This window comes from Citrus clementina, unplaced genomic scaffold, assembly GCF_000493195.1.
Source record: "Citrus clementina cultivar Clemenules unplaced genomic scaffold, Citrus_clementina_v1.0 scaffold_5, whole genome shotgun sequence".
NCBI classification, from domain to species: domain Eukaryota; kingdom Viridiplantae; phylum Streptophyta; class Magnoliopsida; order Sapindales; family Rutaceae; genus Citrus; species Citrus x clementina.
In genome coordinates this window covers 32,886,561-32,911,368 of record NW_006262201.1, presented here as the reverse complement: position 1 = coordinate 32,911,368, position 24,808 = coordinate 32,886,561, and the positions used below count along the sequence as shown (strand labels likewise).

At 34.6% G+C, this 24,808-nt stretch overlaps 4 protein-coding genes across 7 annotated transcripts; 1 reads left to right on the top strand and 3 right to left on the bottom strand.

Moving 5' to 3' along the window:
* Positions 1-2,670: 2,670 nt before the first annotated feature.
* LOC18041535 (protein YIPF1 homolog) lies at positions 2,671-7,864 on the bottom strand. 2 transcript variants are annotated; one of them, XM_024184752.1, is made up of 7 exons: positions 7,623-7,864; positions 7,471-7,510; positions 6,861-6,941; positions 6,347-6,536; positions 5,763-6,030; positions 4,884-5,112; positions 2,671-3,039 (listed from the first exon to the last, which is right to left on the bottom strand). In XM_024184752.1, the coding sequence occupies exons 1-6, from the start codon at positions 7,680-7,682 to the stop codon at positions 4,906-4,908; spliced, it is 846 nt and encodes a 281-aa protein (XP_024040520.1). In that variant the 5' UTR covers positions 7,683-7,864; the 3' UTR covers positions 2,671-3,039; positions 4,884-4,905. The 2 variants fall into 2 exon arrangements, with proteins under 2 accessions (XP_024040520.1, XP_006433316.1); XM_006433253.2 differs by lacking the exon at positions 2,671-3,039 and having other exon boundaries at positions 4,632-5,112.
* A 665-nt stretch (positions 7,865-8,529) lies between these two features.
* Positions 8,530-11,645, bottom strand: LOC18042162 (peroxisomal adenine nucleotide carrier 1). The gene is made up of 5 exons (XM_006433251.2): positions 11,209-11,645; positions 9,945-10,176; positions 9,518-9,664; positions 9,235-9,389; positions 8,530-9,157 (listed from the first exon to the last, which is right to left on the bottom strand). Exons 1-5 carry the CDS (start codon positions 11,349-11,351, stop codon positions 8,878-8,880), a joined length of 957 nt encoding a protein of 318 aa, XP_006433314.1. The 5' UTR covers positions 11,352-11,645; the 3' UTR covers positions 8,530-8,877.
* Positions 11,646-15,398: 3,753 nt separating this feature from the next.
* On the top strand, positions 15,399-21,919 carry LOC18042161 (mitochondrial Rho GTPase 1). 3 transcript variants are annotated; one of them, XM_006433250.2, is made up of 15 exons: positions 15,422-15,598; positions 15,973-16,200; positions 16,522-16,654; positions 16,970-17,119; positions 18,001-18,177; positions 18,355-18,609; positions 18,742-18,810; positions 18,981-19,036; positions 19,421-19,502; positions 19,659-19,870; positions 19,974-20,043; positions 20,153-20,265; positions 20,599-20,749; positions 21,233-21,419; positions 21,567-21,919. In XM_006433250.2, the coding sequence occupies exons 2-15, from the start codon at positions 15,983-15,985 to the stop codon at positions 21,641-21,643; spliced, it is 1,950 nt and encodes a 649-aa protein (XP_006433313.1). In that variant the 5' UTR covers positions 15,422-15,598; positions 15,973-15,982; the 3' UTR covers positions 21,644-21,919. The 3 variants fall into 3 exon arrangements, with proteins under 3 accessions (XP_024039791.1, XP_006433313.1, XP_006433311.1); XM_006433248.2 differs by having other exon boundaries at positions 15,422-15,722; XM_024184023.1 differs by lacking the exon at positions 18,001-18,177 and having other exon boundaries at positions 15,399-15,598.
* Positions 21,920-22,091: 172 nt separating this feature from the next.
* Positions 22,092-23,197, bottom strand: LOC18042160 (cyclin-P3-1). Its single transcript, XM_006433246.2, has 2 exons — positions 22,626-23,197; positions 22,092-22,537 (listed from the first exon to the last, which is right to left on the bottom strand). The coding sequence occupies exons 1-2, from the start codon at positions 23,018-23,020 to the stop codon at positions 22,297-22,299; spliced, it is 636 nt and encodes a 211-aa protein (XP_006433309.1). The 5' UTR covers positions 23,021-23,197; the 3' UTR covers positions 22,092-22,296.
* Positions 23,198-24,808: the final 1,611 nt, after the last annotated feature.

Genomic DNA, 24,808 nt, shown 5'->3' with positions numbered 1-24,808 from the left:
TAATTTAATCAATAATATTATTACACACATTTATATACTCGTCACTCGAATACGTAATTTATATTTGGGAAATCATAAGATCTGTCAATTATCACCCAAGGAAAAAAATTAATTACCATCTAAATATTATGTGTGTACACAAACGCGTATATATTTTAATATTGTAGGTTTCTGATCTAATTAAATTTTAGTGCGGTGAGATTAATGCATAACTCAATTTCAGTGTACAGTTACCGCACATAATTAATTGAGTAATATAATTGGTTAATTGAAAGAAAAAAAATTCTTACAATTTTTACTTCTCAGTTGATTGATTTGCCATGGCCATAATGAACCATCGACCAAGAAGGATGAATTCCTTAATATGTTTGGGCCAGTCCTGGGCCTTGACCCGGCAAACACAACTGACATAGACCTCCAAATCCTAAGCCCATTTAACAGGTCCATTTTTTTCGCTCCTATTTTAAAGCTAAGACAAAGCAGCGTTTGTGAAAAGGAACTAGCGGGTCCACGTGTTCCGTTTTGAGTGTCAAAGTGGCGCACGACATTAAAATACATTATTTTTGTTATAATAATCAAAGAAGTAAACCTGGGAGTCTTTCATTTGTCTGATAATTATTGATATTTAAATTGTAGTCTTTGAGCTAGAGTACATTACATTGGCAGGCTTTACACTCAACATGTAAAATATTATTATCTTAAAGCGTTTCTAGTAAGAGCCTTTAAAAGTTATGATTATGGTAAGACTAGTGCTTTTCATAAATTACCTGCTGTCAGATTATTATAATTTTATTGATTATTTGACCTTTTTTTTTATATATTGATATATTATGTTGAAACCCTACTGAACTTTAAGCGAGTACTGGAAGGAGATATATTCTATTTGTAATGTAGGATGATAAGGAAATTTTTTTCAGGGAGAGAGCCCTGACTCGGACATTGTTGGGACTCGAACTCATGCATTCAAGGTTTGATGGGCGCATGAGATGTATTTGCTTGAAGTTTTGTTGTTCAAAATCTTAGGCTTATTATTTTTCTCTGCAAGCAGCTTCTTGCATGCCTTTTACATGCCTACCTGCTTGCTAAGGCTCCTTAATGAGAATAAAGAGAGGACTGGCTTAAGACGACAAATGAGTTGATTCTTTCTTGAGGAATGAACATTTTCGTTTCTCGAAGGTTTTTAAAATATAATTTTTTTCGTTATCGGGCCTAGGCCCGGCATTATGCTAATATGGGCCTTCAGATCACGGGACCATTTAAATGTCTATTCGATTGATAGGAATGGTGAGATGAAAGGGACATGCTAGGGGCCCAGGGCCTAGGGGAACAAACCGCGTTTGTGTACATGAACCAGCGGGTCCATATGTTCCATTTTCCGGTGTCAATGTGGAGCACCACGATAATAATTTAATTTTTTCATAAGTTGATTTGTTACTATCATAATCAATAAAATAACAGCATTTTTTTTACTTTCTAGGTTAATTACAAAATTCACTCACAATTGATAATCTAATCATTTTCACATTTTATTCATAATTAAGTTAATCATACAGTTATACACATGAACAAATTATTTCAAACATTATAAACAAATTATTTCAAACATTATATACGTTAAGGTGATGCAAGCATGACTCACGGATGCAAATTATATTACTGATGTACTTAAGCGTAAATTTGACTATGTTTTCTATAGATTGAAGTTAATTTCTTTTTAATCGGATCCGATTAAAATAGATAAAAGTGTAATCATATTTTTAGGATGTTATAGGTATTAAATTAAGTGTTTGGTTGGTTAAAGTGGAGATACCTAACACTGGTTTCTTTAAATGGAGGAGGTACTTAGATAAAAGTGTATTTAGTTGTGTTGCTCTCTTTATTGGAAAAGATATAAAAGATAGAGCAATATTTCCATTTTAAGATAAAGAACATTAAAGAATAATAAGAAAAAAAAATCTTTTTTAAAAGAATTAATAAAATAAAAATTTTAGTGGAGATAAAACTGAATTTTGGAAGAAGAAGAAGAGCTAAACCGGTCAATATCTTGTTTGATATTTTTTAATGGTAGCTAGCCTTTGGACTAGAGAGTCCAAAGCATTGGTAAAGTTTACACTCAAAATGTCAAATATTAGCATGACACACTAGTATATGTTATTCTTTTCAATAGTCAACAAAGCACCACATTCTAATTCAGCATTTTTAATCTTGTTCAAGACTAAGAGCTTTTCAATTAATATATTGTATTGAACCTATACAAATTTCAAGGGTGTCTTATCATTTGCACTATTTTATTTGTTAAATAAGTAGAGTTAGAAAGTTAAAGTTAATAGGTAGGTAGAAGAGTACAAAAGAGATTATAAAAAAAATTAACAAACCAAAAACTCCATTGATATGGCTTGAATTGATCTTAAAACATCTACTGAATTAAGGACGTGAATTAACAAAGATCAATATAGCCAATCAGAAGCCCAAACCGCAAAAAGAATTGAAGAAATTGCTAATTAAAGAATGAAAAGACGTTTCAACAAAGCAATTATATTCCTGTAAATTGGCAGTAACGTAACATTATAGCTAACATATATTTACCAAGATTCGCTTCTTTGAATTCTTGATATATGAATAAGGATTATGAATCAGAGAAAAAAAAAACCTAGAAAAAGAAGTTCTTCTATCACTCAAAACTCACTGCCTTAACTTAATTATATCCTGTAGAAGCATTCTCAAAATCCATATATAAAGAGTGACCAACAATTTATATACAGCTAGCTAACTCGTCATCAAAGACTTGAATAATGCATGCAGTTTGCTTGAAAGCTGAAGGGCTACCTGTTGTGTAATGGGTCAGGACAAGAGGGAACTTCTCTATTGATTGTTGCAACAAACCCTCCATCATCATCAGCAGCAGAAAAAGCAGAAGCATTATTGCTAGAAGTTTTGTTGTTCCAAATCTGAGGCTTATTGTTATTCTCTGCAGTTTCTTGCATATCTTTTAGATATCTAGCTGCTACCACCCCATGATGACAATATAGAGATGACAGGCTGGAGACAATCAATAGAATACAAATAAGTTGATTCTTTCTTGAGATGAACATGGCTTCTAGGAATCACTTTTAGGATTTTGTATTCAGAAAGAGAGAGAGAGAGAGAGAGAGAGAGAAGAGAGAGCTTGGAATTGTTGTGTAAGTTAGTGAATTTAAAGAGAAAGATAATTTTGAGTGTGTGAAGATTGAAAAATCTTGGTCAAATTCCCTAGCTAGCTAGCAGAGACAACGAGGGATGTAAGACACATGAATGTGCTTGCTTATAGCTTATGTAATAATATTGAAAAATGTATAAATTTTCTACGCATCATCATTCATGCCCATGACTGTTCCAGAAAGAAATATCAAACATTTCAACTTATTATATAAGATTAAAATAATAGAAACCAAACCCAGCTGAAATATATATAGTTTTGTCTGCTAAAGGAACCTCAATTTCAGGATCTTATATTTGACCCTTTATTGGGCTGTTTTTCACTTTCTTCATAATTTTTTCTTTCCTAAAAGTCTAAATGCTAATGTCCATGCTAATGTAGTTTTCTAGGGCTACTAGTACTTGTTTACAGGTACTTTGGTTTGCTAAATGTGTTTGTGTTTCACTATCTAAGGTGCTTGCCTTTTGAAGAAACAACATAATTTGATTAAAAGGCATCTTTAGAGTTTGCTTTGTTGGGTTTGGGTTTCAAGTAATATATATTTTAGTACGCTTTGTTTCTTCTCTTGGACTAGCTTGTGGCTGCTCTCACACTGCATGTCATTTTCTATTATACTCATGTTGATTTTGTCTTACTTGATCATTATATTCACTCACGTTGTATGTCTAATGTCTTCCCTTTTGTTTTTCTATACTCTCCTGTATGCTTTTTTTTTTTTTTTTTGGTGGGCACCCCTCCGGGGGATTTTTGATCTATTTTAGTCTTAAATTTCTCTCATAGAACTTCCACTCAATTATACCAATTCCAAACCCCAATTGAAGATAGCTTCTTTCTAATTTGAGGAGAAAGAAGCTGCAGTTTTTCTTCACCGACAAGTCCCATGCTTCGCGTGGAAAAACACTAGTGAACTTTTTACATTTAAATAAAGTCAATAATAAAATGTCATAATTAAGTTTGAAACCTATAATCACATTATTAGAATTTTTAAGAATCCCAAGCCAATGAAAGATAAAAAAAGCCCACATGTTTGACTTGGAGTGCGTATCAAACAAATTTCATGGAACACGATTTCTAATGTCCACCGGAATTTATTCTAAAAGGACTTCCTTACATGAATCTTATTTCATCAATTGATGTGAAGATGAATAATGTATGGCATTGTCTAAAAAAAGATCGGACTTCACACTGAAAGTAGATTATATCCAACAAGAACCAAAAATTTCTTAAGGCATGGAAGTCAATGAGGAAATTTAAGGCTAAGGGTGCGTTTGGGGAATATTCCCCTAGAATATAGCATGGGGGCAGCTGCGCTGCGCGCTAAAACCAAGTAAGCAAATGCATAACTTAAAAAGTCTTTGCTTGAATTGTAAGCCAATGAAAAAATAAAAATAAAATAAAAAAAGAGAGAGAAAGGGAGTAATATCATAAGAGAGAATGGCGATTTGAAATTTTATTTCCAAAAAGAATGAATACATGGATGCTTTAATAGATGTATAAGGCTCCTGCTAACAATGGAGTGCAACAGACCAAAACTTTTTTTCCTCTGTGGTCTACTGTCCGTTTGTGCCTCCATATTGGAAAACGGTTTTTGGTTGGATACTGTGACAGTGTTCATGCTTTCATGTACCAAAACAACAGTTCAATCTTTTACTGTGACAGTGAACAAAATAGTGAGATGAGTACTTACGCTTCCAGATTGAAAAAACATTTTATACTGTGACGGTGAACAAATAGATCTTCAATGCCACGGCCAGGGCCAGCTGTAACAGGAAGATCGCAGCTACAATCAAGAACCACCTTTCTCCAGCAGATTTAATGTGGGCTCGAAGGTTAAGCGCCACAAAGGTTGCTGACATAAACCCAGCCACACCTGCGATTACCCATCTAAAAATCTCCAAGGGCACAACAGAGAGACACTGCAAACACAAGGAAAAGAATATCAGCCACAGCAACAGGAGCCTGTTTGAGTTCATTATAACCCTGTAAGCTAGCAATCAAGCCGGTGACCATAAGCAGGCTTATAATGAAACATTAAAAGTAGTGTATCTCTGTTGTGGGCAACAATGGAACATTAAAAGTAGTCCAATCATCTGTATTCAGTTTCATTTAAGACTATCTCGCACATCCAGCATTATCATATTCAAGTTACAATCAACATTCTATGCGAATCCTCTCAAAATCTCATACTCTCAGATACCTTTCATCCTCTAACTGGTGAATGGCCAAAGTCAAGAAAACGATCCTAGTGATTCACTTCATCTATTTGTTACATGAACTCATTAATTCCTCTTTTTTAAAACCTCTAGTGACAGACAATAAACGATGTCATACCACTGATATCTATTCAATAAAAATATTTCTAAATTATATGAATATGCATTCGTATATTTTGGGCCTCAAAGAATGAGATCCTTTTTCAGAGTTTTCAATACCTAAGCTTCATAGTTTACTCTGAAGGAAAATAATGCACAGCAAGAATCCTTTTAAGTAAGAAAAAGGATTTGATATATAAACCAAAAATAAAAGGAATGACTTGAAGCAGCTTTTTGAAAATGAAAGAACTCACCAGTGCTGGAATAAAGACAAATAGGGAATAGCCATAAAGACAAAATAGCTGAACGAGGCCGGACGGTGCTGAAAAGTATTTAAGGATGATATACAGACAAAGAGGAACAATTGTGACATAACCATAGAACAAGCCAGCAGACCAAGGCACCAGATTTATGTCATAGTTCCAATCTTTGTTGTTCACCTTGTGTGATATGTATGTCACGAAAGTGCCAATAGAAGCGGCCACAAATATAAGGGTAGAGCATATCCAAAATGGTCCATACCTGCACAGCGTATCAACTTGAAATTATATAACTTTGTTACTAGTGATTGAGAGCATTGGAGAAGAAGGAACTAAGAGATATTCATTATGACAATAGGCTAGCTAGTCATATATCCAGCTTGCTGTAGCAAATATTACAATAATAAAAATTGATCAATATTCACAAAGTATCATATGTATAGTATGGTTTCAATTTTGATATGTTACTCGCTGAATCTACATGAGTATCAAGATTAAAACATTTCCAGTTGACAGTACATATATTCACCACACAACATTTCTGTAACTTAAACCGGTAACTGATGAAGACGGCTTACAAATCTGGGTTATCGGATGTTTTTTCAGTAAAGGTATCTCTGAATGGAAAAAGTGAGTCCTTAATCCTCTCTAAAACATCTGAAGTGTCAACATCAAAGTAGGGCTTGTATGCAGCAACTGTGAATGCCCTAAACCAACCACTAGACTGAGCTTCATCAGAAGAACCAGAGGCAGGTTTCGAAAATGTATCTGCATCAATACAAATTAGTAATTAAGCAGTAAACCAGGAAAATAGAATTCAGAGTCGATATGAAAATTCAAAATGGTTAACAATTAACAAAGCAGGATACATAGAACTCTCTGCAGAAAAGCCCAATTTTTTCTAATTTCATTTCATTCACATCCACATGAATAACTACTGAAAAAGACAAATAAATCTTTCATGTGCTACACAAACAAACATACACAATTCCATCACATAGCACACATAAAACATAATTATCCATCTAGATTATTTATTCATAACGTAAACAACTATATTCTTAATCATATTAGTTTTAAAGATACACATACCATCGACATCACTGGGAGGGCCAGAAACACCAGAGATCTTCCCTCGCGTATCAGAAGGCGGAAATGTCTGTAGATTAGAGTCTGCAACAATAGATTCACCAGATCAACTAAAACGTACGTATAACACACACACACACACACACACACAATAATAAATCATTAGTCTCAATCCAAATCCACTTACTAACCTCGAGTTTAAGTAGTAAATTGAGAAACCTAACCTATCATATTTTTAAATTCTCTCTCAGAGCTAAGCGTAGGCAAATAATTCAGTTCACCGTTCAAATTTATAATTCATTTATTCAGTATATTAAGCATCCTAGTTTCTCAATTCTTACTTATTTTCAGAATTGGAACAAAAAATCTCATATTCTCTCTCAGCTAAGGCTAACACAGCAATTCAGCTCCAATTCAATAATCATAATTTACATATGCTTCTCCAACATTTTATCAGCAAACAAATATAATCACATCACATTACATAGCTAGCCAACCAAACCGAAAGGAAATCTTTGATACTACTACTACTACTCAGTAACACAAATTCAACAAAATTCAGTTGACCCGATTCAATATATTGAACAATTAAACAAACAAATAGAGAAGTGACCTGAGAATTTGACGGTGACCTGGCCTGGATCTGGAACCGCCTGGGAAATTAAATGAAATAACGAAATTAGATCTGCTTATACGTTGTTGAAATGGAATCTTGTTTTATATAGATGGAGAAGGAGAGATCAGAGATGAAATAAGATTACTTACAGGAACGGATCCGGAGAGCTTCTGATTATCAATGCTCGTGTAATTGCCTCCGGACATCATCTTTAATATTTTTCCCCCCTCTTTCTACTTCTTCGTCTTCTTCTTCGGCGTCGTTTCTGTTCTCTGCTCAAGTAGATCTATCTCTCTCCTTCTTTCTTTCTCGGTCTATCCCGCGTCGCCTTATTCGTTTTCTTAAAACTCGTTTTTAGATCCACGGTATCGTTTTCAATTTTTTCGTTTAAAGAAATCGTTTTCAATTAAATTGTTATGAAAAAAAGGAAAAATCATTTTTAGAAACGAATTTAAATAATTATTGTTTTTTTATTTATTTATTCTTTACTTAAGGTTACGGGTTCAATTAATCGGAATAAGATCATCTCTTAATTTAAATTTTACTGAGTTTTTTTTTAAATTTTTGTCATATATTTTTTAATAATAATATATAAATAAGATTTAATTTCTTTATTTTTTTAATTAATTACTAATTAACAATTAAATTATTTACTCAATATATGATTAAATTATAAGAAAATTCCTCACTGACTAAACTTGTATCTCACGTGGTATAACAAAATTTGTGACTAAAACTTGTATCTCAAATGCTATCACAAAATTTGTAGAACTTATGTTATATTGGTCAACTTTATTCATAATAATTTTCCATTTTTCAAGTAATGACAAAAGTCCCCTCCAGACGTGAGAGGGGATTTGATCCCCACCAGTTAAAATGAGCTATTTTAGTTTTCTTCATATGGGCTGCTAATAAGATCAAGAATCACAGAATGGATTCATGTCTTGCTTTCAATCATTTTAGTTTTAGTTTGAAAAGGAACAAAACTCAATAAAATTGGGAAATGCTGAATATTCAAAGATGCGATGCAATCGAAAATTTTTTGACAAATAAAACTTGGCTAAAGAAACATCAATTCCCTTCATCAACAGTACATTTCATTAGATTATACAAATGAAACAATTAAGCACACTCTTCTGAGAGTGAAGGTTTCTGTAGTAGATTATTTCTCTGGAATAAAATTAGTCCCGGTGCTGAAGCTACAGTTGGCCAGCACAGCATAAATCATGATTATTGTCCAACAGAAAATGATGAACTTATTTGCTATTTGTTTGAGCTCCCAATCTCAGAATTTAAACCCATTGCTATAAATAAATTTGCTTAGTCTACAACAAAGGCAGCCGCAGTATTTACACGAGTCTTGAGTCATACGATTCAAGTGTATTACCATCAACGACCTCAGTATCAAGCACTTTTCAGTCTACCCCTGGTAAGAAATAGATACCTTCTGATTGCAAGTATAAGAACCCAAGTGGTTGCAGCAATTTTCTCCTTGATCATCAAAAGCAATGCTGAACTCAACACGGTCTTCAAGATCTGGGCGTGCAATCCCTTAAAAAAGCCCAGAACCCCTTCTCTTTTCCATATAGCACAAACAACTCCAGCTAATGTTTTGCGGGATCTTGGCTGTGTTTTCTCAGTCCCATTTTCATTTGGGTCGGCAGCTTGAATCATTACCTTACACCTGTCAGGGGTAAATATCTTTATTCTCCCTGTATAACAAGCAATTAGTTGCTACAGTTCCAGAAAGTAGAAATGTACCTGATTGCAGGATATGTCAGAACAGTGGCAATGCTCTTTGAAACTGCACCCAAGACAAAAGCCGCGAAGGCAGAAAGGGCCTGTGGAGATGTGCCCCCTGCTTTATTTTGTTTTCCCTTGAGCATTCGACGTTTCAGCTGATCAAACACTGTATACTGCAGAGAATATAATAACTCTAATCTCAGTCTTGTTCAAGTGTTGCAAGTGAAAGAACAATATGACTCGAGTAGTAATTTGAGTCAATGCATTCCTTAGATTTAAACTATAAGGTGAAGTTGTGTACCTGAATTGCAGGGTTTGAGGTTAGCAAAAGAGAGATGCCTAGGCCATCAAATGCATCACTCCAAGTGCCCTCTGTGAGGGTCTTCCAAAGCCCTTTGGATTTTCCAAAGGCACTTGTCTGCATCCTTGAGGAGGCTGTATCCAGGGGCTACAAAACAATAAAAGATGAAGTCAAACATCAAATTTAAGATTTAGAACACATGTTACACATGATGCTACACAGCTTGAAATTAGAAATGAAATTTCATGACAAAAAAAAAAATCTACGACTTCTTTTCAGTTCTTTTTCTCTGCCTAGAGAAAACTGACATCTGAAAATCGGTGATTCATAATCAGATAAAAATTAGCCACGCATAGGTCCTGGGTTCCAATATCAGAAACCAAGGTTGTTGACCAAAAGAAGAAAAGCTTGCCAAATGTTGTCTCACCTGAGTGATGATGGCAGTGCAAGCCCCAGCAGTAGCAGCAATTATCAAGTTCGCTTTTGTTCCAATCGATTTGTTACCACTTCTTTTCAGATATAGCCTTTTGAAATAGCTGTACCCATAGAAGTATACAAACTGTGAAATAAAGGACTGAAGATTTTTTGTTCCTAGGCCCTGGTATAGCGAATGAACTTGACCATTGGATATAGCTTCCCATAAAACATCTGAGAGTTTCCTGCAAGGGCCAAGAGGGGGAAAAAAAAAGAAAACAAAAATCAAATTAATGGTAAGTCAAATTGATCTCCCACCTGCTGGCATAAACACTTGGCCTTTAGAGAAAGATTCTGATTATCTTACATCTGGGAGGAAATAGAATTACTGAATAATGCAGATTTTAACAGCCATCCAACAGAATTTGCACAAATAAATCCTAAGGGACTCTCATAGGAGCATATACAATCCCATTTTTGAGCCAGAAGAGAAAACTTATTGTTCTACATAAGGAAAAGAAAATATATAGGGTGGCAACACAAAGGAAGATCACTGAAGTTCCTGTAAACTATGATTAGACCAAAACTATATTAAGTTGAGATGAGCAAAGGTCAGTTGCGTCTTCTATAACTGAATTTGAGTAGCAAAATTTTTTACAACAACTAAGAGTATGTTTACAAGTATTTTACTTCTTCCTAGTTCAGATACAACAGCAACCAAGTGTCCGGTAACCGCCTATTTTTAATTGGCAGCTAATGTTTACAAAAGCACCTACCCACGAGTATTCATACTTAGTGATTTCATTCTACAGCAGTTGCTCACCAAAACACCTCAATCCCAAACATACCCGCATTTATAAACAGGTTACAAGGATTTAGAATTATAATGTCCAAGCTTGCCAATGAAACTTAAGTAGCTACATCTTTAACTCACCCTTTTACAACATCATAAAAAGTCCATACTAAGTCAACGGAATATTTTTCACCAAACAGAAAAACAAAGGCACATCAAAAGAGAAAAGTGAACCAAAGGAGATTCTGTGAATAACAAGCAATCAGGACAAACATATTGCTTTCAAATCACAGGTAATCAATTTTTTAAATTCAATCCAGCCTATAAAACTTCCTGCTAACTTCAAAAATCCAAATATCAAACTTCCAGTTTCAATAACTGGATCATGATCAAACAGAAACAACACATACCCAGATCAAGAAACAACAAAGCATGATTAAAAAAACATTAACAAAAATAAGAAAAAGAGAATTAGATGGGCTACCTGTACTTTTGCTGGCCGTGAGCTCTAACCTCGGCCTGATACTTGGTCTTACATGTGTCAAGCGGGTACAAGATTGTGGTGCTCAACAGCGATCCTATCGCTCCCGACGTTGCCTCTGATAAAGATTCAATATCAACTCCCATTTTTCTTTTGGCCAAAGCAAAATTTAATTTTTCATCAACCAAATCACATAATTATTACGTAGACGAGAAGAGATATTAAAAAAACAAAAAAAAGGGGTTGGTTCTTTCAACTGGGAAAGGAATTGAATGTGAACTGTGAAAGTACGGGGAAAGAGATATAAAGGGGGGTCGTTTTGTGTAATGTTAATGAGTGTGATTTGGCGTTTTGTTGGGAATTTGAAAGCGATTTCTCGGGTTCTTTTGTTTCGGGTCCGTTCGGTTTACGGCTTCTCCGACCAAGTTGTTTGATTATTTTCTGACGTGTGACGCGCGATTCGATGTTTATAGCCACCTTCTCAGCACGTGGAAATGAAGTAAGTTGTGTTTATGTGATACATGGAATTTTTCTTATCGATAATAGCAATTCAGTATCTAGTTTTCATTTTTTATCAAATAGGTCCTTTAGGAATTAGCATGACTCCCATTCAATGACAAAAAAAGCCCCTTAATTTTGACCGTCGGAGAATTATTTGTTTTATTATAGATATGAATACTTTTATATGCAATTTTGTATTTAATAATAAAATAACTTAGCCTACCGAGTAGTATTCTCAAATAGTTTTCTTTTATCAATTATCTAAATTCGAATCTTGAAGAAGTTAAAAATTAACAAATAAATTTAAAATTTCTTCACTCTTTGTTTTCTTTTAAAATTCAAATAAAAAATGATAAAAAGACTTAATTTTATCTAAACATTAGTAGCAAATTTCTAAAATGACTTGAATTATGAAATAAATAAATTTAATTTAAGAAAATTTATCTAACATCTTTTTATTTTATTTTTTATTTTTGAAGGATAACATCTTTATGATTAAAAAGTACGAAATCAGTTGTTTTTGACTTTTTGAAAAAAAAAAAAAAATTCTCAAATGGGCCTGAAGGACTTGTGGATCATTCCGAAGGGATTAGTGATTACGGGTCTATTTGGTATAAATGATTTTACTATACCACCGCGTGAGAAACCATACAGCAATAGGGATAGGAAGGCTATTACCCCCAGTATTTGTTGTATATGTAATCTTTTTGACTTTTGAACGGGCTTAATTCGTTAATTAACATTAAGATCCCGTTAGAGATTTCGTTAAATATTTTTTAAATAAATAAAATAAAATAAAACTTATTGAGATCTACAGTCTACATTTTGTATAAATAAAAAATTCTATAAATTATTGAACATGTCTGGTGTTTAATTTTTTTTTAATTGATTTAAATTAGATGAATGACATCATTCTCATATATATCTAAGTATATGTAAAATATGGGCAGCTGAGATGATAAATGATTGTTGAATTATCAACAACTAATCAACTATACAGTTACATGGAGCAACTTGTCTGCGCATATATGTTAATAATGGATCATTAACGGAGAAGATTATCATTTTATCTACCTTAACATTAGTAATGACCATGATCAATTCTTAGATATAGAGAAATTTTTTACTATATTTATTATAATTTTTTTTTATTGATATCTAGATAAATATCTCTTTCATATTAGGAGATTTGAAATATTTGACTTCGACCATTTTGTGGTCTTCAACTATTAGTCCAAATTTGACCATGAGAGTTGGAGGCCCGTGTATCATCAAATTGGACTTTTGTTTGTGGGCCAAAGGAGCCCCACAATTCAGTGGGCGACATCTCTGTACTTACCTAATGGAAGTTTCCACTTTTTTCAGGAAATTTGCGAAACGTAATTATAATTTAAAAAATAGATCATAATTTACCAAACTTTGTCGTTGACTTAACAGTTTAAATATCTTAATGAAATCTTCAACACTCACAAGCCCTCTGAAATTTAAGAATGACAAATTTTCTGATTTGAGTACCGAATGGATATTATGTCTATATCCAAAAAATCATCATCTATTCATCTCTAATAAAGGCAATTTTTTTTTTCAAGATTAAAGTGAAAGTTACTCTTAAAATTTGGGATAAATGATTATAAATTGCATGAAATATTTTAGAAAATATTTTACTATAAATTATTGGGAATCAAACATTATTCGAGTAGTAAATTATTATTATTATTATTATTTTACACATTTTGACGGGTATATATGCATAGTCTTTTTCATTATATATTCTGAAGTGAATTTGGTTGTTAAGCCCAAGCATCTGATGCTTAGTTGTAAAACAAGATTATGTTGTAATATGATGTAATGTAATACGAAAAGGTTCATGTTGGGAAATTTACGAAAATAACCATTATTATTTTATTATTTTTGCAATTAACCCTCTGAACTTTTTTCTATCAACATTAGCCAAACACAAGCCTTTTTTCCCAAATTACCCTTCTTTGCGTAACAAAACCAACGTCGTTTCTCCCATATCGCCAAACCAAAAGCAGCTTTTCGCTCTTGATTCATCAGTCAACGGTGACCGCAAAAGACAACGATAAAAGTAAAATCCGATCATAATTTATCCGGATCCAACACAAATCGACATCCGAATCCCGAATCCAACACAAATCGACATCAGTTACTGGTATGAGTTATTTTCTGAACAACTGGGCTAAATCTGGATCTGGCGACAGGCTGCCTGTCGCAGCAAAACTTGGTGCGACAGGCTGCCTGTCGCAGCAAAACTTGGTGCGACAGGCTTGCTGTCGCACCAAGCAAGGTGCAACAGCGTGCCGCGCATGGCCGCGCGCTGCTGCCCAGCGATGGGCGCGCGCGCGCCCTGCTCCCCTCCCTCCCCACCCGCAAAATTAAGCACAATCACTCCAAAATCGAAAACAATACTCCCAAACACCACCAACCACCACAAACATCATCACCACCACTATTAATCTCAAGCTATAACTATTATTATTCTAAAATCTCATTTTAAATTAATGAAAATAAGAAAAATAACTAACCTAGATTTTGTTGAAGGTTGTAGATCGTAGATCGGATGCCGGTGAGAGATGGAGCCGCCGCCGACGAGGGTTGATGTCGCCGCCGATGATGGGAGTTGGATCGGTTTGGGAGAGATGAGTGAAATGGAGTGTTGGGGGAGAGATGAGGGAGGGGTATTTTGGTCTCAAATGTTGTTTAATGGCTAATGTTGATAGAAATATTTTTTGGGGGTTAAAATGAAAAAAAGGGAATTTTTTTTGGTTATTACTGTAAATTTCCCGTTCATGTTTCGAAAATAAAAATTGCGATTTTTTTTTCAGTTCATTCAAACTCTTTTTTCTTCCCCTTAAATTCATTTAAAAATGATAATTCCGTCTCCATAACATTCAACCACAATAATTATACACATTTTAATAAATTATAAATAACTGATGCAGTAATCATCTAGCAAAAGAGTTGTCATAAGAGAAAGTAATTATTGACCTTAAATTTAAAAAGAATTTATAAGGAAAGTTTAACCTAAGAAAAATTTGCAATTAGGTCATCTCACTTTAAAAGCTTAAATAATTATTAACTTTGACACCATCTTTCCTTGTCTCTAAAGTAAACAGGATTGATTTCATTAGTAGTTGTACAGATAATTTCTTATATTGAGTTTCAGTAGGATTTAATTGGGCCTTAATAAACCTGTATTATTTTGAAATTATAATTTATTTTTGTTAAAATCTAAATTCGAATGATTTTGAGTCAACATTTTTCTTTTTGAATTCTTTAATTACAAACAACACAAGTTGATTAATCCTTTTATCCTTCATATCAATCTCTCAAGAAAAGTTTATAAAAAAACTACAAAAGGGCTAAATATGAAGAGGAAGAGAAGTATAAAATTAGATAAAATTCATAAGAAATTTCAATAATTCATATATGCTAACACATAACTAAGAATCTTGAAATTTACCTTAAAAAAATTCAAACTAAACTTTTTTGTTTCTACGAAACTATGGAAAGGAGATTATTAAAAAAATATTATGTTTTCACCCCCCAAAAAAATTACATAATTTATTTGTTCTAATTAATGTCGAGTACGGTACATATGATAAGGAGTACGTTCTCCTTTACTTTAAACCGTTTGATCATTCCACCATACAAACGAAAAAAGTAATATTAAAAAAAATATTTGAAGCCTGCAAAACTAAAAATTCAAAAAACACTCGATTTCACTTTTTTTTTTTTTCACGCCGAAACTTCGTTACACACTTACACTTCCTCTCTCATCTTCGCCGCCGCCACCATCACCACCAGTCCACCACCGTCGCCTCTTCCTTCTCCTTCCTGAGGTGTCACGTTTTCACCCACTCTACTTCAGGTTATTTACTTTTACGCCATCGCAATATTCACTAAACCCTATTTAGGGTTTTTCATTCTCTCTCTTTTTGTTTCCTGCTTTTCCTTCGCTTCCATCCCTTTCGTTCTGCCCCGTTAAAACTCTGGTAATTTACGCTTTTGCCACTGCACTAGCAGCCTTAACTTTTTAACTTATTCATAATCGTTAAAAACAAAATTTCATTTTTTTGTCTACTGTTATCAGTATTATTATTTTCATGTGACTGAGCTTCAATTTCTTCGTAGAATCTTAACCTTAGCTCAAAAGTTCAGCTTTATTTGTTATTGTTAACAATTTTTTTTTTTTACAATTTATTTTCATTCATACCGATGCCTTTTCTTTGATTATGTATACAGTGTTTGTTAAATGGCAAAAGCGTCAGCGGCAAATTCAGGCCCAGGCGGTAAAACAGGAGTAAGAATTGTTGTATGTGGAGAAAAGGGTACTGGAAAATCGAGTTTGATTGTGACAGCCGCCGCAGACACTTTTCCCGCCAATGTCCCACCGGTGTTGCCGCCTACCAGGCTGCCAGAAGACTTCTACCCAGACCGCGTCCCCATTACCATCATTGATACTCCTTCAAGGTCTCTATGCATACAATATTTAAATTTTCGATAATAATATGGACTATTGTTGTACAAATTGATATGTTATAGTTGAAAATATATAAAGATGAAATTCTTTAAAGAGATGATGTGGATTGATGCCATAGTGGTGACGCACCAGTTTGGATGAGGAGCCTATTTTGTAGAAGTTTCTACTTCTAGTATTATATTTTCAATGTTAATATATATTTCCTTTAGTTTTTTGGGTTGGTATGAAATTGTTTTTGCCAGTTGGTAGCGGTTTTATTTTTGCATAAATTTGAATGTTTCTTTCTCCTTTTGTGGGTGTTTGTCTACCAGTGTGGAGGATAGAGGTAAACTAGGTGAAGAACTCAGGCGGGCTGATGCTGTTGTGCTAACTTATGCGTGTGATCGACCTGAGACTCTTGATGAATTGAGTACTTTCTGGCTTCCAGAACTTCGTCGATTAGAGGTTTATATCAATCATTTATTTAAATTATCATAGTTTTGCTTCTGGTCCTGTTGCCTTATTTGATGACTTGTCTGGGGATATTGTATTCATGAAAAGATATACTTTGTATAGCTGATTGTACCAAACTCCCAATATACTTCCGATGACATGACAAACAGACATATTTTTCTTGAACTTGTCATAGCTTATTATTTAATTGGAAATATGTAGCTCCTTATTTTAGTAATTGGAAATAATATATTTGATTTTTGGGAGCTATCTTGTGTCTGACATTTTTTTGGGTTTGTAATGGTTAAATGTTAATCTTGTGAGTAGGTGAAAGTGCCAGTTATAGTGGTGGGTTGTAAGCTTGATTTAAGAGATGAGAACCAGCAGGTGAGCCTGGAACAGGTGATGATGCCAATAATGCAACAGTTTCGAGAGATTGAAACTTGCATAGAGTGTTCAGCATTGAAACAAATTCAGGTTTATTTTCAGCCCCTTACCTTTTTCCTATTTCTTTTGCTTTGATATCGGGACTAGTTCAGAAATATTATGTGGCTGCATGTATACTCTGATGGAATGTGAAGGTTTTGGAATCTGTTTGTTCTGGTGAAGGCATGTCCTTGGAGGTTGTATGCACCATAGTGACATTTTGCACCATCACTATATCTATTTATTTATTTATTTATTTTTCTTTTTTGCATTTTGAGTTTTCCTTATGCTGATAATTTCATTATGATAAATATATTTGATCTATGTTCTAGCGTCTTGGATTTAGCTTTAATCTAAAAGTAACTTCATTAATAAGTTGTGAGTATAATGGATTTCGTAGTTGAATGATCCATGTACTCTGGAGGAGTGCTATGTGTCCTGAATTTCATATTTTAATAGTAAGAATTTCTGAAAGAAACATAGATTGGTTGTGGGAGAGAATTGGGCTTTTGGCATAAGCCCTTTCCTCATGCTGCTAATTTCCCCTCTTTTGTAATGCAAAAAGAAACAGCAAAAACAAAGAATCACATTTTCCAAAAGAAAAAAAGAAGAAAACATAGATAGGCTGTTTTCTTCATACATTTAGTTGGGAGGGGATTTTTGCTTAATTGGGATAATATTGTATGGATGGGTTTTGTTTTGGGAAGGATGGTTTCTTGGGGGCAAGTGGATGAGTTTTATGTTGGTTATTTCCCTTCCTTTTTTTTCCTGTCTTATTATATTTGTGGACACCTGGTCCACATCTCTAAACTTTATTTTTCATCTTAAATACAGTATATTTCTTCCCCTCCCCTCCCCGACACTCCCCCCCCCCCCCCCCCCCCAAAAAAAAAGAGAATAAAATACGAAATTTATGTTTTCCCTCTCTGTAGGTCCCCGAGGTTTTCTACTATGCACAGAAGGCAGTGCTTCATCCAACAGGCCCTTTATTTGACCAGGAATCACAAGCTTTGAAGCCTCGGTGTGTGAGGGCCTTGAAGCGTATCTTCATTCTTTGTGATCATGACAGGGATGGCGCCCTTAGTGATGCAGAGCTGAATGATTTTCAGGTTCTTCCACTTTCCCTTTTTTTCCCTCCTCTTTGTTGGGGTAGGGTGCTAGAGTGTCCTACATATAAAATCTTTGTTAGTTCATGTATTTGAGTTTTGATAATATAATTTTTAAAGGCATGTTCTTTTATTTTATGAAGTTGGACTTGTGATGATGCTAATAATAGTTGTAATCAGGTCAAATGCTTCAATTCTCCATTACAACCTTCTGAAATAGTAGGTGTTAAAAGGGTTGTACAAGAAAAATTGCGAGAAGGAGTCAATGAACGTGGGCTTACATTGGCAGGGTTCCTATTCCTCCATGCACTATTTATAGAAAAAGGGCGTCTCGAGACGACATGGACTGTCCTAAGGAAATTTGGTTATAACAATGATATTAAACTTGCGGATGAATTGATTCCATATTCAGCATTCAAACGAGCACCTGACCAGGTGAAATTGCAGTTTAATTGTTGCAACTGTTATATTCAGTTCCTAGTGATTGGATCTGTCATTAATGTCTGATATCCTGTGCTTGAATGCAATAATGTACTGCTTACTTTTTTCTTTGGCTATATTGCGTAGAGCGTGGAGCTGACTAATGAAGCTATCGACTTTTTGAAGGGAATATTTGAATTGTTCGACGCTGATGATGTATGTCCTGGCATGTGCTTTGGCGAATACTTTATTTGTTAACATGTTAATAGAGTTTCAATTTTCCTTTGAATGATTAAAATCTTTATCAGGAAATAATATGCTTATTTCCTGGTTGCCAAGTAGTTTATTGGTTCTCAAAAATCCTAACCTTATGGATTTCCTTCCAGGATAATTCTCTGCGACCCATTGAAGTTGAGGATCTGTTTTCTACCGCCCCAGAATGGTATATGTTTTTCTTTATAAATATTATTATTGTAATTAAATCCTTTTCTTTGCAACATATTTTCTCTAAATGCAAGACACCCTGTTCATCTCATCTGTTGGACCTGATAGTCTTTTAAACTTCTTTTGTTTTCTGTTTGACCATGCAAGTAAAAGCCAATCTAATGATGAAATAAATTTAGTTTTATAAATTTTAAGGAACTGCTGATGACAAACAGTTTTAGTGATGCTGAATGAACCTTATTTTCAGTACCTGTTACAGTAATGGGGTGTAAGTGCTATGATTTATTCTGAGTTGTTACTTTCTTGCTTTAGTGAATTTCCACAATGTAAAGCTCCTACTTTGAGGTTAGTCCAATATTGACCCATTTCTTTTTGACTTTAGTCCTTGGGATGAAGCTCCATATAAGGATGCTGCAGAAAAAACTGCATTGGGAGGACTATCTCTTGATGGGTTTTTGTCAGAGGTATTTTTGTTCGCTAATCTCGCAGATTAGAGATTTCCTTTGTTTGTGTGGTTATTTATTTCAATGCCAACTTCCACTAATATAAGCAAAGAACTATCATTTTTCCATACACCAGTTCCTTGTGCTTCCTGATAAATGACAAATAACATGTTGCAGTGGGCACTTATGACGCTCTTAGACCCGGCTCGTAGCGTGGAAAACTTGATATACATTGGATATCCGGGTGATCCTTCTTCTGCCATCCGTGTAACGAGGAAAAGGCGTATAGATCGTAAAAAACAACAAGCTGAAAGAAATGTCTTCCAGTGCTTTGTCTTTGGGCCTAAAAAGGCTGGAAAATCTGTACTACTGAATTCTTTTCTAGGAAGGTATCATCTGATTTCTGAATGAAAATGTTAATTATTTCTTAATCTAATTGCTAGTTTATTCTTCATTAACTTTGTAATCCGGATATGATGATTGTCAATGCAGGCCCTTCTCCGATAATTATACTCCAACCACTGATGAGCGATATGCAGTAAATGTTGTCGATCAACCTGGGGTAAGCGGATAGAATATGATTTTTCTTTGTAGTTTTATCACAATTTGTTGTTGATTTAATTAACCGGGAGGCTGTTCAGTTCTCTTACCACTATATTTTTTTGCCATAGGGAACGAAGAAAACTGTTGTGTTACGAGAAATTCCTGAAGAAGCAGTTGCAAAACTGCTGTCGAATAAAGATTCTTTGGCCGCCTGTGACATAGCAGTATTTGTTCATGATAGGTAAACAGAAGACCAAAATGTATTCTTTCGTTAATCATATAAATTGATGATTCATTAAATCTTTTGAGTTCAAATAGTTCAGCATTTTCAAGTCTGGGATTTAACTGCAAATGATGAAAAAGCTGGTTGAAGTCTATGGATGAGAATGTAGAAAGACATTCTGCTTTTCCTTGCATTCATCTGGATACATCTGTCTGCATATATTTAGAGAGAGAGAAATTTGTATTTTTCTTTTTTGCACTGCTATTCTGCTCATAACCTAGGTTTTGCTCATTTCGTATTAGATATATATTCATTCTTTGATGATGATGATGATGATGTTTGCTTGTTCAGTTCCGATGAGTCCTCATGGAAAAGAGCAACTGAATTGCTTGTGGAAGTTGCCAGTTATGGTGAAGATACTGGCTTTGAGGTGCCTTGCCTCATTGTAGCAGCTAAAGATGATCTGGATTCATTTGCAATGGCTATTCAGGATTCTACCAGGGTATTTACTTTTTTAGTGATGGTATTATACAAGTAATTAAGTAACTATTAGCAATCAGTCTCTTATCTGGAGTTAAGAAATCACCACATTGTGCTTTTTATGAGTCTATCTGTTTTTTTCCTCTTGTGTGATTTTGCACGATTTTTGTGTTCCTTTGGTAGAACAAAAATGTCTGAACATTACTGACGTTAATATTTATAAGAATTTTTTACTTGGGCAAGGTAAACTAAACTCCAGATAAGATTTTTAATTTGTTTGGCAATCATGCAATCCCCACTGCCTTTATAGGATTTAGTCGAATTCTAATGTCTTTGTTTCTCTCATTGTCCCCATGAAAAGTTTGGTTTGACGTTAGATCCTCTATTGTTGTTTATATTGCTGGTGTTTTGCTGCCTTTTTCTAGTTAATCTATCACCTGTCTGGAGGAGGACTGAAACTGAAGTAACATTGTCTTTTTTTGGGGTGAAAATTTTGCTTTTGTAGGTTAGTCAGGATATGGGGATAGAGGCTCCGATACCTGTTAGCTCGAAGTTGGGTGATTTTAACATTATTTTCCGGAGGATCGTACAGGCAGCAGAGCATCCTCATTTGAGCATCCCAGAAACTGAAGCTGGGAGAACCAGAAAGCAATACCATAGACTAATAAATCGCTCTCTTATGATTGTTTCAGGTTTGTTATCAATCTCTCGTGAAAAAAGAAAATATTGATTTCTGATTGAGCCATTCGAACTTGAGATGTGTCAGTGGATGTAGAAAATATTCCTCTACCCTTTTTCAATTGTATACCAGTTAATGTTTATGTGTTTCCTCATTGTAGTAGGAGCAGCAGTTACTATTGTCGGACTTGCAGCTTACCGTGTCTACTTGGCAAGGAAGAATTCTTCCTCATCATAAAGGCTGAACGTTTGTCTCTCAACCAGTCACATCCTCAGATACAGCTGATTGTGCCAATTCATTGGGTTTCCTCAGAGTCTCATTTGTAGAGAATTTGATAAATTTTATTTTAAATGTCATGTCATTAGTTTTACTATTCAACTCTTTTTCTATCTTTTGGAAGTGTTTTATCAAGTAAGCTAGTTTGGGAAAGCGATCCAGTAGTAGAACATAAATCACATGTACAATGGAACACGTTAGTGTGCAGGGATTGTGCAATAAAATTTTTTTGCCACAGATTGTTCCCATTTTTTAAAAGTGATGCCCTTTGTTATGCTCTTTTCTTCTCTTTTATCTTCCTAATTTGCCAAAAGAACTCATTTTCTAATTTTCTAATTTTTTTTTTTTTTGTGTCGTGGTCGGAAAATGTTAGATATTGAGAACAAAATGCATTTTATCATAACGTGCATTTACAATTTATTGTTGTACAATTTTCCTCTCCCCTCTTATGGAACACTAGGCACAAATTACTTGTGATCCTCAGGGAGATGGGGCATCTATAGATTTCCAGTTGGTTTGCTGGTGTCTGGAATCTGGATTGAGCCAAAAACCATTTCAATCATCACAGTATGCTGTTGGCCATCGTGAAGGGACTCTGCAGTTGTATCCTGCCGTCAGGTTTTGCCGTCCCTGTTGAGCCGGCGAAGTTTGGTTCCCAATGCTTCGATCATCGGACTAACCCATGACTCTTTGGCTGCTGCTCCTTCCATGTCTAGCTGTGAACAGTACTTCGCGAAAACCTCTGTAGTCACGTGAAGCTTAAACTCCAGAGTAAACAAGAAATTCAGCTCAAGCTTGTTCATTTCTGCGGTGCTTATCCCTCCTATTTTGGCATAATATGCATTGTTATAGCACCTACAAGCACGTTCAGAGATCAAAAAGTTAAAAACGAAAGATTTGATTGAAAGCAGCAGACTGGGTTGTTGAGATATCAAGTTCTTACTCATCATCAACAAACTTTGCAGCCACTAGAAAGCTCGTGATCAGAAGGCGATGAATGTTGAGTCTCGTAAGGCAACCATTGATTTGTTGGAGGAACCGATCAAGGTATATGTATGCAACAACAAAGGAAGAAGGATTGCACCTGGAGTACTTGAATATGCGTTCAATGTATTGTCTAATGCTCAAACTTGGTGCTTGTGAACAATGAAATATTGTGACAACTTCCTTCTTTTTTGATGCCTTCGACGAAGATTCATTTTTCTGGATTGATCTCTCAAGAACTGATGAAAGAATCGACAAGACACGAGGAGATGATGAACTTTTTTTACCTAGAGAATCAACTAAACCTAGTGATGAATAAGTTTCTGATTCAACTAGATTGCCATTGCGCACCATAGCAGGGGAAGAAATTTAAAAAAAAGGGAAGAAAAAATGATCAAGAACTGTGCAATTTATTTGCTGAGAATATTTTTGGGTTTGAGTCTCTAAACAGAGATATTCCTGCTAAAGAATTTAATGTAACCACGTGTTACTGCACAAGCTCACCTCTAACAAGTAACAACTACTCTAGCAAATATTCTCTTATGCAAACATTCGAATTTTTTTTAAACCTTTCGTACACAGAATTGTAGATTTTTTGGGGTTTTAAAAAATATTGAGTTCTGCAGGATAGAATGATTTATGTAGTTCAACTTTTCCCTTCATTGCTTTCTTTTTGAGCTAAAGTCACCGATGGAATAAATCCAAATACTTATCTTAGAAAAAAAATTAAGAACCTAATTCCTGGAGGGCCAGTTGGGCATAACCATTCAAGCTTATAGGAGCAGGGTGAGCAGAGAAGCAAATAACACAAGGATTAGTATATACTGAGGTATATATGCTGTAGCACCAGAAATTAATAGATAATATACAAATGAATTGATTATTAGTACAGAGTGAAAGGCACACCATATTCTATTTATACTTTCTTTTTGATGTGTATCACAAGACGTATCCGAAACGTGGACTTAAAGAGGGAATAGTTTAGGAGGACCTAGTTCCAAGCATGATGGGGTTTTTGCAAATCTTGTGATGTGTCGAGCATAATAATGTTAGAATCTTGAATGGTGGCCATATTCTATCCACGTTGGTTGGATTCGAATGCGATTGTTCTTTAAAACAAAAGAAAAAGAATTAGAAATTAGAGGAAATTTTACATTTTTAAAATTTTATTTTAAAACTAATATTTTGTAAAGATTGGTGACAAATTCAACTTTGATGGAGGTTCCAAGAGGTAAGGTTCCATGGTAATGAACTAATGACGCTGAAGTGAGAGGGTAGCTGAAGTGTTATATGTAAGAATAAGAGATCAGCTCTTTAATATTTATCTTTATGAGTAATATTATATTTACATAGTTAAGACATATAGTTATATTTTTTCGCATGTTGCATTTTTAAGGAATAAATTTTAAGCTTTTGTAATTTATAAAATGTGGATTTTTTCCCTGCTGTTGACACGAGTGCACTCTCAATAAATTACAAACCGTCCACTTTTCAAATACTAAAGTAATGAGTATGGCCTAAGATTTGATTTTCTATTTCTTTTGTTAGCCAAAAAGATAAAATGCACATTCCATACTTGCTATTAAGAGCAAGCTATAACATATTCTTTCACCAACACTTTACGTTTGTCTTTCTGTTCACTCCATTCTTTTTTTCTTTGTGTTTTGTCTGTAAGTTATTCCTTTCGTATGGGCTGAGATAAGATTATTCCTCTCATTGGGTTTTGCTTTTTCATGCACTATAATAATTGAACGAAGATGGCTGCACGCCTTTTCACATCACAACATGATTAATTCATTATAAGCTCCTAAATTTCTTTCAGCATAAATTATTCTTGCAATCACTCGTCATCAATTTCACCATGGTTGATGCTATCATTTCCCCTCTCTTGGAGCAGCTGACTTCAATGGCTGTCGATGAGGGAAAGGAACAAGTGAGGCTGGTAACGGGCGTCGGAAAGGAAGCGGAGAAGCTGACCGCCAAACTCCAAACCATTCAAGCTGTGCTCCATGATGCTGAGAAAAAGCAAATAAAGGAGGAAACTGTCAGACTCTGGCTCGATCGACTCAGATGCGCATGTTACGACATGGAAGATGTCTTGGGTGAATGGAACACTGCAACGCTCAAACTGCAAATCAATGG